This window comes from Bubalus kerabau, chromosome 11 (genome assembly GCF_029407905.1).
Source record: "Bubalus kerabau isolate K-KA32 ecotype Philippines breed swamp buffalo chromosome 11, PCC_UOA_SB_1v2, whole genome shotgun sequence".
Lineage (NCBI taxonomy): Eukaryota > Metazoa > Chordata > Mammalia > Artiodactyla > Bovidae > Bubalus > Bubalus kerabau.
In genome coordinates, this window is record NC_073634.1 from 40,106,150 (window position 1) to 40,118,723 (window position 12,574).

The following is a 12,574-nucleotide window of genomic DNA, read 5'->3' on the forward strand; positions in this document are numbered from 1 at the left end:
AGATGTGCCTTGACCTGAACCTCAAAAGGTGGGTGGGGTATGATGAGATGTCTCAGGAGAGAGGATGGCAGCCAGATCAGGTACATCTCTGAGCCAGGATGGGTGTGTGCAACCTGGTGGCAGCTTTGTGGGCTTGTGAGATCACCTCGAGGTGCAGCTTCCATAGAGCAGGGAGTTATGGGTGAAAAGAGGGGTAGGAAGAGTGGAACCAAGCAGTGGAAGCATGAGCTTGCTCTAGACACACAGGAGGTGATAGTGACCCATTGAAGATTTTTGAGTGTGTATCTTTATCTATTGCTTTGTTTATTTAAAATGTTCACCTTGAAAGTGCCTTTTTTGGATTTTAATATAACTAAATAAAAGGAACAGACATTGTGGGGTATTCCAATTAGACCACTGTTGTATTTTCTTTCCTTTAACTTTTCAGCAAGTCACAGCCTTTTACTCAACCCCCTCCATCATCCTCACAAACCACTACTTGAAAATTCTCCTGATTTTATAGCATGTCCTCCCTTTCTCATTTTGAGCCAACTTTAGGAAACAACCCAAACCAGCAGGTGGCAAACCTATTTTTACATTTAAAGCAGCCAGAAAATCCTCAGTGGTGTTCTGCCATGCATCCGCAAAAATTCCATGGATGGCAGTGGTAGCTATGAAATTCTTTGTGAAAATTGGGCTCCTTTTTCTCTGAACTTCCAGCTTCCATGCTCACGTAAATTATGTCGCTTCCATGATAAAACAAACCTCTGAAGAGTGATCGGTTACCATTCCTTAAGTAAACTTTCTCTTTTAAGGCTGTTAGATAAATATTGAATGAACATATGTTTTTTTAACATTTTGGTGTGGGTTGGAGAGCGCTGCGTGAATGGGCCTATGTGAACTCTCTGGGCTCTAGCTCTGAGCTGATTTCTGCCCTCCTGGATGATCTGTCTCTACCTTCTGCTCTTCTCTTTTAGCCTAAACCCACCAAGGGACGAATGCGCATCCACTGTCTGGAGAATGTGGACAAGGCCCTTCAGTTCCTGAAGGAGCAGAGAGTCCATCTTGAGAACATGGGGTCCCACGACATCGTGGATGGAAACCACCGGCTGACCCTCGGCCTCATCTGGACCATCATCCTGCGCTTCCAGGTAAGGGACTCGGCCTGGCCACCGGGCCTCCCTGCTGAGTGTGAGCATCCCTGCAAAACTGGGCTCCCCTTCCAGGGCGACCAGAAGGACCAGGTGGAAATGGCATCTCAGAGTCAGGTGTGCTGCACATCACGTTCGGCTGCCCTCTGGGCATGTGGCAGCTGCCATCTCCTCCCTCAGTTTTGGTGCCCCTGAAAGTCTTGACTCTATTGGCAGTTAAGGGGGTTTCTGGGTTAGTCTCAGCCCACCACTAGTGTCTGCTACTCAGCTTTCAGGAGCAGAGGTGTAAAGGTGTGGTCAATACTAGGTTACTACTGGTAGACTATCTAAACTTCAACAGATCGTGGCATGCATCGCAGAATATTTTAGGCTAAGCTGCATAGGATCGTGACATCTGTGTGGGTTCTGTTTTCACCTTCTCATTCTCCTTTGGGTGTAAGGAAGCAGTTTTCAGGGGGGTGTGCAGAAGCCTTATGCTTGTTTGAACTGACGATTTTTATGGGTTTGTTATACCCAGGGGTAAGGTTATAAGTATAGAAACACTCTCAAGGTCATTCTGTCAATTTGCTTCACTTTGTGAGGGGAGGGAGGAGCCTTGCAAGGATCACGAGGCCAGTCAGGGCTGCCACGCTTGCTTCTGACCCTAAGGAGAGAGCTCAGCCTTTCCTGTCTGTGTGGCACCTCCGGCCTGATGACTGGTTCTTTCTCCAGGCTGTTGCTTCATGCTTCTGCTTTTCAATTAAAATCTGAAATGCAGGAAACGCTTCTTACCTAGCATCAGGTTACTTTGCAAACAAAAGTCCTAACAGTTCTCTCTTCTCAGAGTCTGTTTTCTGTGTCTTCCCTCTTCGTTAAGCCCCTCTGATGACGCTTGATTGATTTTTTTCTCCCCTAGGTAAATAAAAAAGCTCACCAACAAAGAGCCACAACAGAAATCATATTATTCAGTTCAGTTCAGTTCAGTTGCTGAGCCGTGTCCGACTCTTTGCGGCCCCATGCCTCCCTTTATATTCTTACTAAAATGCTGAAATCACCCTCTAACCCATCGCTTTCCTTCTTGCTTCCCTTGGGATTAGGCTATAGCTTAGTGGTGTGGGTGGGTATGTGGAAGGAGGCTAGGGGTCTAACCCAGGGCTGTTCAGAGACACTCCCTGAATAAGCCTGGACCGATAGATCATCTGACTTCTTGGGAAAGCTTTTTACTCACTCAGGTTCCCAGGTTCCAGCCCCCAGTGCTTCTGATTAAATAGGTCTGAACGGAACTGAACTGAGGCCAGGAACCATTGTTGAAGATGACATTATTAATGGAGTGACTTTATTTTGCAAACAGAACTCTTCTATAGGTGTCTGTTGTTTGGTTCCTAAATGATTTGAAAATAGAGTGAACACCATTAAATTCACTGATCACTGCTCTTGGCCTTAGGCCAACAGAGGTGAACTGAGCAGGCCCTCCTTGAGCCTTGCCTCGATTCCCTGGAGTAAGAAGTTCTGTTTCTCTTGCCTTTGGCCTGTAATCAGAGCGTGGAAGGGCATCCTGACGATGGCCTCCCTTGACAGCAGGTTGGTGCCCACAGCCCTTGGGTTGTGAATTGGGTTGAGTCACTGACTAATTAATTTCTGGTCAGCTTGCCTTTTTCTGTGCTTGAACCTGTAAATGCCGATACGTACTTTCTCCCTTTCCTCTGAGGAAAGAAACACAGGCTTATGTCACTGCGTGGCCTGTGGGGATTGGTGTCTGCCATGCCCCTGCCTCCCGAAGCAGTTTTATCAATCCATCCCCTGCTCTGCAAACACTTACTGACTCCTCCCCAGCCAAGGCCTAGCTAACATTCTGCCTCCTCTGTGAGGCTTCTCCACGTATGGGCAGAGACCTCTCTCCCCACCACCCCCCAGCTCCTGAATGTACAATCTCATCTTATATTACCTGTGTGTGTGTGTATGTGTCCAGGAGCCCCCAAGGTGTGGCCAGCCCTGACGTGTGTTGTGCATTGAATACCAATGGGGACAGACAGGTTTTATGCTGCTTTCCCTTTAAAAGAGAGTAAAAGATGATGTGAGAAACTGGAATAAAGGTCTTTGAGTTTGCTTAGTCCACATACGGAGATGTCTTCATTTCAGAAGGGTAGGTTCTGTTTCTGAAAGACCAAGTCTGAAAACAGATTCCATTCCTGAGATAGAGGAAAGCCGATGGAGGTTAATGTGTAAAATTCCACCTGCTTTCCTGGTAAGTCTGCGTTTTACCCCTTGAGCAAGGGTTACTCTTGCATACCCTTTGTAGTTTAGAATTTATGCAAACTCAAGACTTCTCTTGGAGAATTTTTTTAGAAGCGTAATAATAATTTCAATTTCTAGGTGTTTTTCCTAGTTGAAAGTTTCTAACTTTTTAATCTTACACGTGTCTCTGTTTTATCCTCTTCCTACCTCTTTTTCCTAAAAAGAATTCTGGGGTATGTTTTTAGATTAGATGGAAAGACCTTTGACAGGGGCCAGGACTAGAAAATTTTGAATGGTTAGAACTGAGAGAGAATGGATGGCCTTCTAGGCTGATACCATTTTCCCGCACTCCGTTCCACATTTTATTAGTATAGTCAAGGAAACTGAAGACAGAAGAGCGTTTAGAGCATTTGTCTAAAAATCACATAACTGGTAGGCAGCCCATGATCCAAAGAGCTGACATGTAGGTTTCCTTACTAAGAGCCCAGCCCTCCATATTTTGCATTTCTTCAAGTGCACAGCAGTGCCCTGAGATAGCCACTCAGTGAGGAAGCCGAGGAACTCACTCAAGGACACGAAGTATGTGGGGGAACCTGGATTCAAACCTAGGAAGTCTGACTTTGGCCCAAGTGGACCAGGCTCTACGTCCTGTTGAGAATCAGCAGACTATGAGTACCTTACAAATATAGGCTGTCTTAGTCTGTTCAGGTTGCTAAACAAAGTGCCCCAGGCTGGATGGCTTCCAAGCAATAGACATTTATTGTTTACAGTTCTGGAGGCTGGAAGTCTGGGACTAGAGTACCAGCAAGGTCAAAGGAGGGCCCACTTATAGGTCGCAGACTTCTCATGGTGTCCTCACTTGGTGGAGGGCTCTAGGAAGCTCTCTGGAGCCTCTGTTATAAAGCACGCATCCCATTCATGAGGCCCAGGACTCCCAAAGTCCCTACCTCTTCATAATCACTTTTTGAGGGGATTAGGATTTGAGCATAAGAATTAATGAGAGTTGGGAGCACAAATAATCAGACCGTGTAGCACAGAGCGTGGAAGCACAGCATTTAAGGGCACTGTTTCTCGGAGAGTTTGGGTCAGTTTTCAGGAAATGGTGCATACACAGTCCTCATCAACAAAGGACTCACTGACTCTGGTGTGGGAAATTTTTGGTTGTGCAATAACAGTATTTTCTTAGAGTCTGCTGGGATTCAAAGTGTACCATACCAGCCACCATTTTAGCCTGTGGTTGAGAAAGATGGGCTGTGCTGGGAGTAGAAATGACCCCTGATAGGTTCTAGGAAGTCATGGCAGGTAGTCTTCACTTTACTGTTTGTGCAAAGTAGAGAACCTAGTTCTGGTCGTTATTCCCAAGAAGGGAACCCTGGCTTCAGAAAGCAGTTTTCATTGACCCTCAGAGTAGACATTCTGCAAGGCTAGGTGTTGACCTAAAGTTTACTCATTATGTATATGCAGACCTGACATATCTGTTCATCTAATATTTCTCTGTAAACCTTAGATCCAGGATATCAGTGTAGAAACTGAAGACAACAAAGAGAAGAAATCTGCCAAGGATGCTTTGCTCTTGTGGTGCCAGATGAAGACAGCTGGGTGAGCATGAACCCGGGATTTAGGGGCTGCTTCTCCCCAGACGCAGTTTTACCAGAGTCATCACTTGACCGGTGTTGACAAGTATGTTTTCCACTGCTTCCACTTGTCTTGTTAACTTGTAAGCAGTTGAGATGCTGACATTTCAGCAAGCTCTTGGGACGGAATGAGTTGATTTATATTCTGGACCTGTCATCTGCACAATCATTTTCCTTCTGTTTGATTATTAAGGTAGTTCCAGAGAGAAGTTTATCTTGAATTTTAAAACCCTGAAACTGTGTTTAAAAATCTCATCCATGGTATTTGTAAAAGTTGTGGGCTTTCTCCTCTAAGTTCTGTGCTTTGGGAAGCTTTGTGCAGTAAACTTAAGTGGACAAATGTAATGTACAAACTTAATCTCTGTATGTTATCTGAGTTTGCCTGCCTTTTAGTCTTTCATTGAAATTTCAGTGAAGATATTTCTTAGAGAACTGCATCTTGTTTATTGCTCCCTGAAACTGTTGAAGCTCCCAGGTACTAACTGAGAACTGGTTTTGTCCCAGGTTGAATTTTTTTTTTTTTTAGTTTCTGTTGAATTTGTTACCATATTTCTTTTGTTGTTTATGTTCTGAGTTTTTGGCCATGAGGCATCTGAGATCTTAGCTCGCCAACTGATCAGGGATGCAGGGATCAAACCCACATCCCCTAAATTGGAAGACAAAGTCCTAACCCCTGGGCCAGCAGGGAAGTCCCCCAGGTTAATCTTGTAGGTCAGGGCTACATGGAGGACAGTTGTAACTGTAATGGGCATGATCAGTCAGTGATAACTGTGGAAACCATAAAGAGTGTAAGGCTTAGTAAGGGGATCAAGTTAGGAATGAACTTTTAATCAGCCACAGATAAAAAGTTATTAATAATCAATGTAGTGTAGAGTAACTGATTGATTATTGGTAAGCATTATAGGGAAATGTTTCAGGAAGGTACTTGATTTATGAAACTTCATCCAGTTCAGTGATATAAGGAAGAAGGAAAGCTGAGTGTTTGAACAGGTAACCCCAGCTACTTCCTCTCCCAAAGTGATGTGTGCACTCAGGTATCTGTGTTTGCAGGCTTCTCATAGCTGCGCTGGGGGCGTGGAAAGCCAGTGAAGCAAGGAAGCCTTGGAGGCATCTAGTCAGGGTTGCCTTTTTCTCAGTAAGCAAGGTGTTTTCAATCGAGGACACAGATCACAGGTTGAAGTTACCAAGAAAGCCATGTGAATATGTGTGTGTTTTTATTTTTCAACAAGCAGAAGTTTAGGCAATCTTAGCTTCGGCTTGATTGTCTTCAGTGTCTTTATTTCGTTACTGTCTCACATTTTCTCAGTACCAACAGGCTTTTCTTTAAACACTGCATTTAGCAAAGCACAGAACTTTATTTGGTAATTGCCTTGTGTTGTGTTTCTTAGGTACCCCAACGTCAACATTCACAATTTCACCACCAGCTGGAGGGATGGCATGGCCTTCAATGCACTGATACACAAACACCGGTGAGTCCTTCGCGGTCACGCTGACCACGTCGGGGGAGAATGTTGACACCCTTGTATAGTCGACCGGGGTGATGTTCCATCTTCACATTCGTTGCCTTAGATGTTGCACCACGGTGGAAATCCCTGCCTTCTACTTGAGAGTGGGAGAGAGTGTGTAAAGTGTCCCAAACAAAGGAAACGAGTCTGCCAATTCTCTTCAGTTCTCTTAATAAACTTTGAGGTTGTTTATTCAAAAATTGGGTTTCATTGTTTGATGATTAAATAATATCATAGGTTTTTACTCCTAAGTGGACACCATTGGTCTCACAATGTGTTTTCAAGCTGCGGTTTCTGTTATGTTCCACTGTTGTTCTCCACAGGCCTGACCTGATAGATTTTGACAAACTAAAGAAATCCAATGCACACTACAATCTGCAGAACGCCTTTAACCTGGCAGAGCAACACCTTGGCCTCACTAAACTCTTGGACCCCGAAGGTAAGGAGTCGAGGGGTAAGAGGAGTAAATAAAAAATCTGCTTCATGTTGGTTTGTTTACGGGCACCCTGTGCTTTGGGAATTATCTAAGGAAGAGGAGCTTAATGTTGGTCTATGAATTACTTGAGGATTTGTGTAAAGGATTATACCTGAAAAGGCTTTGAAAGGTGAGTATGATTTAAACATGTTCCAAAGGAGAGGTCATGGTAGGCAGAGGGATTTATATGGGCAGAGGGATTTATATGAGCAGAGGAACCAAGAAAGAGGAAGGTATAACAGGGGACTAACAGTTCATTGGGGGTAGTATTAGCTTAACAGTAGGAAAAATACAACCAGAAAGATGAGTGGGGGCCCAACAGGTAACAGTTTTTCGAGGTTATTCAGCAGGCACTGGGGAGTCACCATAGGTGCTTAGCCTCTGTGCTTAAGGAAGAGGGCGTGAGCAGGCTCTCCGTACTTGCTGGCTGACTGATAGTCGGCCCACCGGGGCAAGAGCGTGGTTTGGCCTGAGGGCAGGAAGGTTTAGGCGCCTCCTTAGCAGACTGTGCAGTATTTGCTTCCAGGTAAGAAGAACTTAAATGAGGACAGTGCACCAGGAGCCTGTGGGTGGCAGAAAGAGTAACACGCAGTCCCTCCTTGTGGCCCGCTGCTTGGCGGCACAGCACCTTTCTCTGCACAGAACCAGCCTCTCTCTGCCCCACAGATCCCTGCAGCAGAACCTCAGAGATTGACTGTGGACGACACAGCAGACCTGTGTGGGGCAATCCAATGGGCTGTAACTCCTTTATTAACAAAATCCTAATTGTAGGCTTCATCTTAACATGAGCTATCATAATGTTTTCTCATTTGGAGAAGTATTCAAACTGCGAAAGGATTTGTTTGTAGGGATGGAGCTTTTTAGATGATCTCAGCTGTGAGCAGATACTGAGAAAAAGCTGTTTGTGAGTGAAAGTTTAAAGTTCTTACAAATATAGAACAGGAAGTTAAACTCCCCAAGGGCAGATCGAGGTCATGAGGCTGCCAGGCAGGCTTCTTGCTGTTTTCCAGTGCATCAGATTCACTGATAGGTTTACTGCAGGAAGCTGAGATAAAATTATCTTTGTGCCAGCCCGTTAAGTGATTTCTCAATATAAACACAAAACTAAAATTCCTTTGGCTGTGATAAATCTTCGTACTTAACCCCTGCCTTACTGTGGAAAGACATCCTCCGTGAGCCATAGATCTTTGTGCTGAGATAAACAATCTTTTTTGAAATCACTGTGATAAAAAATTAATAACTTGCTCATTAGTTGATCTTTCTAATCACCACCCACTATGAAAAGGGGATTGATGTTCCCCAGGTCATTTGAAGACAAGGAGCTAAAAAAAGCAGTTGCTGTCATTCATCCTGTGGTTTTGATCTTGATTATTAGTTGTCCTTAGCTATTGTTAGTTGCCCAGTGTCCCAGAGAGCATCCGTTTAAATACAATTGTAAACAAGTTTAAAAAGGTCTTGCCTGCTCACTCCTTCCCAGTCATTTCCCATTTTGTGTTTATTAAATTATACACAGGGCCAGGGCCGGCACTTTTTCCCTGACCTTCCTCCAGTTCTGACTCCGTGGGGCCCACATTGACAGAGCCAGACACAGGAGTTGGTCACGGGGGCCCTAGAGTGGGAAGAGTAGCTGTGGCCCCCTCTTCCTCTGCCTCAGTGACCCTGGGCAGGGAGCTTTCCCACCCGGGGCCCGGTGGTCTTGTCTTTAAGAGAAACAACCCTATCCACTTCTGTCCTCCTGGAGGTGCACAGTGGAGTGGAGGTGCACAAGTGAATGCACATTGAAAAAAGAGCCCACTGTGTCAGCAAAGAGCGTTCTCTGTGTTCTCTCCTCGGTGTATCCTGAAGTGCATACCTACATCATTGCCGTACCCCAAAGACTGGCCACCTTCATTCATTTGCTCCCTCCCTCAATAAATACTTATTGACCACTCACTCTCTATATATACAACACGTTAGGAGGGGACGGGCAGAGTGGCACTCAGTCTTACAAGACTAATGAAATGTGCATAAGTAATCATAGAGCCTGACAGAAAGCAGAGTATAAACAAAGTGCTTTAGAGGACAGAGGAGACAGTCATTCCAGCTACAGGGATCAGAAATGACTGTGAGGGAGTGTTAGTTTCTAAACTGGACCTAGAGGATAGGAAGAATGTGATGGGAGTAGGGAAGGCTCTTTCAGGCAAAGGGAAGTTGAAAGTGGAAGGAATATTGGAAATTGCTGGGGGTGGTTGATGGTGAATAGTTCAATTTGGTTCAGATCTATGGTGCCTTAGAAGAACTAGTAGGCTATAGAATGAGAAATGTCTAGAATGGTGCTTGCCACTTAGAGGAAGCTTGATAAATATTCGATGGATGGATGAAAGGAAGGAGGGAGGGAAGGAAAGTTACAGGAAGTTGTAGAGAACTTTGGGACTTATTTTTCAGACTGCAGGGCACTTTTTGAGTAGTTTGGGGCTTAGAGGAAGTATGCTCACAGCTCTGCGTCTGGAACATCAGCTGGGTGCAGTGTGTAAAGGGAATTGAGTAGCAGGGAGACGCAGTGAGGAAGCCATTGCTTCAGATCGGGCTATGTGACCGTGAGAGTCTGACCTGAGAGTGACAGTAGATTCTGTGAATAGAATCCTCTGGTCTCAGCCCTGGTGACTGACTGGATGTGAGTAACATGGAGATAAAGATGTCCATAGGCTTAGTGACTGGGAAAAACTCTGGTACCATTGGCCAAAATAAGAAGCACAGAGCAACCTGGGGGTGGGGGAGGTGAACATGGTGTGTCTGGGTAATACCCACATTGCTGAGTTATCTGACTCAATTCTAACTATGTTATTCATTTCCATGTAGTAGTTTGTGTGTATTTCATCATCTCAGTGGCCTAGGATTCTTAAGAGAAAGGATCAGGTCTTTTAAGACTTTTGTTTAAAAGGAAAAAAAAAAAAGAAAAGAAAAAAAAAACAGAACAAAAAAAAAGATTTTTATGTTTTATTGGCAATAGGAGGCAGTTTTGAATGTTCATATAATAAAAGAGGCGGTGAGGTGGTTTCATCTTCGTTAGTTAGCCTTACAATCAGCACTCTGATGGCAGAACTTTCAAGCCCCCCAAAAATGAAGGCACGGGCCTGTTTTGTGTTGAGCAGCTCTTCTGGGTTGTTCCTGTTGCCTGGGTGGCAATGCAGTGAGCAGAGCACCAAACAGAATCTTCTCTGGGTTACAGATATCAGTGTGGACCATCCCGATGAGAAGTCTATTATCACTTACGTGGTGACTTACTACCACTACTTCTCAAAGATGAAGGCCTTGGCTGTTGAAGGAAAACGAATTGGAAAGGTGAGCTCACACCAGTCTTGTAAGTTGTGAGACGTAATGAAGGTTTGTGTCTAAATGTGTCGCCACCATGCCTCAGACACTGAGGTGCTGGGAGTTCTTGATGAAGTTCGCCAATGGCAGGGAAGTGGGCAGAATCCTGCCATCCCAAAGAGGAGCAGGAGGTGGGGGTTGTGGCTGAAACACTGAGGAAGAAAGTGCAGGGGGTCTCACACCCAGGGCTTCCCTGCTGGCTCAGCTGGCAAAGGATCCGCCTGCAGTGCGGGAGACCCTGGTTCCATTCCTGGGTTGGGAAGATCCCCTGGAGAAGGATAGGCTACCCACTCCAATATTCTTGGGCTTCCCTGATGGCTCAGATGGTGAAGAATCCTCTTGCAATGCTGGAGATCTGAGTTCGATCCCTGGGTTGGAAAGATCCCCTGGAGGCGGGCTTGGCAGCCCACTCCAGAATTCTTGCCTGAAGAATTCTGCCCCATGGACATAGGAACCTGGCAGCGGCTGTAGCCCATGGGGTTGCAAAGAATTGGACATGACTAAGCAATGCTGCACACAGGCACACAGACCCGAAACACCCCTCCCCTACAGCCTTGCCAGAAAATTGGATATTAAAAATCTGATTGAGTTGCCTGATGTTATAGATGTGAAAATCCTACTTAACATGCTTGGAAAGGCCTTAGAATAAGGCTTTTAAAATTTTTTTGTTTGGCTGATGCTCCCGTGCCATATATTTCAAAACACCTCAAACCAGAGGACCTTGTCTTCCCAGTGCAATTGAATGGAAAATCCACGGGCCTTCATGGAATATGACCAAACCAAATAGAGCCCTTTTTGTTTCTCTAGGAATTTTGGAGCCCAGGCATCAGGAATCATTCAGGATCTTAAAACCTTTGCCTGGGGGTTGGGAGGTTACAGAACCAATTACAGTTGAGTTAAGCTGTCATTGCTCACAAATAATAGCCACAGTCTGAGCGCCTATTAGCAAATGGTTCTTGGAGTTTAGTGCGAAAGTCTTGGAGAACCATTTCAAAGCCAATCATTAAGCATGTGCCGGCTCTTGGAGGGCTGCAGTCAGGTTCCCCTTACGTAGTGATACTATCTTGCTTTTCCATTTTTCTAACCCTTGTTTACAGGTGCTTGACAATGCTATTGAAACAGAAAAAATGATCGAAAAGTATGAGTCCCTTGCCTCTGACCTTCTGGAGTGGATTGAACAAACCATCATTATTTTGAACAATCGCAAATTTGCCAACTCACTCGTTGGGGTCCAGCAGCAGCTTCAGGCGTTCAACACTTACCGCACCGTGGAGAAGCCCCCCAAGTAAGATGCAGATTGGAATGCATTACCCTTCCTACAACCACAGACCCCTCTTTTCTGACTCACATGGTCTCATCTCAAAGTGAATGCCTTTCCCCAGTGGCCTGTCCTATTTCTTTTCATCTGAGTCTGTGTTGCTGAGATTTATTACAAATTGTACCCACTGTGAGCCCTTTCCAGTAGAAATGTGCCACTGGGACATGTGATACATGAGGATCCTAAGAAATGGTGCAGGTCCCCAGTTCCTTCTCCTGAGCGCTTGTGCCTACTGTCTTTCAGAATTCCATCGTTTCTGGATTTTAGAGAAATAGCAGATATGTTGTGTGTTATAAACCTCCAGGTAGTCTGAGGCTGGTACTCATAATCAAGCCCACTAACGTATCAGTAGCAAAACATGTAAATATTCACAAAGTGTGAATGAAGAAAAGATAGTTTCATATCAGTTCAAATCAGGTTTTGTTGCCCCCCCCCCCGAGTTTGATTGTTCACATATTTTAAAAATTCATAATTGCCTAATAAGCATTGTGGATCTTATCTCTTGCTTATTATGACTAGAGTCATTCCTCCTTTTTCCTGAAAACTCCACTCAGTAGTGAATTCCTGGCTGAAGTCCCTGCAGCCTGTTGACAGTGACACTAGGTGGTTGTTTGAAATGATCCCTGTTGGATGCATTCAGCTGTGAAGCAAGTTCATCGTCCAGGGTTTGATGTCTAAATCTTGATGGAGTTGATTAACAAAAGAGTAGCACTCTGTGCCCCCAAATGTAAATGTCAGGAACAGTAACCAACCGCAAGAAAAACCCCACAGTTGGGCACATATTGAGGTCTGCAGTACCCAAAAACTGTGGTTTCTGTAACACACATGTGTTTCGCATAAATCAGGATGGCGAGAAATGGCTTTTAAAATTGTGAGGCTGCATGAAGTGTCTTTTTCTCCAGAAGCAGATGAGTTTTCCCCTTTGAAGAAACAAAATATAGTAGATA

At 44.9% G+C, this 12,574-nt stretch overlaps 1 protein-coding gene across 4 annotated transcripts in view; it reads left to right on the forward strand.

Moving 5' to 3' along the window:
• The window catches only part of SPTBN1 (spectrin beta, non-erythrocytic 1), a 212,922-nt gene that overhangs the window by 154,713 nt on the left and 45,635 nt on the right, over positions 1 to 12,574 (forward strand). For all 4 annotated transcript variants that reach the window (XM_055540110.1, XM_055540109.1, XM_055540111.1 and 1 more), the window contains 6 exons: positions 957 to 1,130; positions 4,852 to 4,943; positions 6,367 to 6,447; positions 6,807 to 6,922; positions 10,167 to 10,279; positions 11,407 to 11,594. In XM_055540110.1, the coding sequence (XP_055396085.1) occupies positions 957 to 1,130; positions 4,852 to 4,943; positions 6,367 to 6,447; positions 6,807 to 6,922; positions 10,167 to 10,279; positions 11,407 to 11,594 (764 nt within the window). The remainder of the gene's footprint in view (positions 1 to 956; positions 1,131 to 4,851; positions 4,944 to 6,366; positions 6,448 to 6,806; positions 6,923 to 10,166; positions 10,280 to 11,406; positions 11,595 to 12,574) is intronic.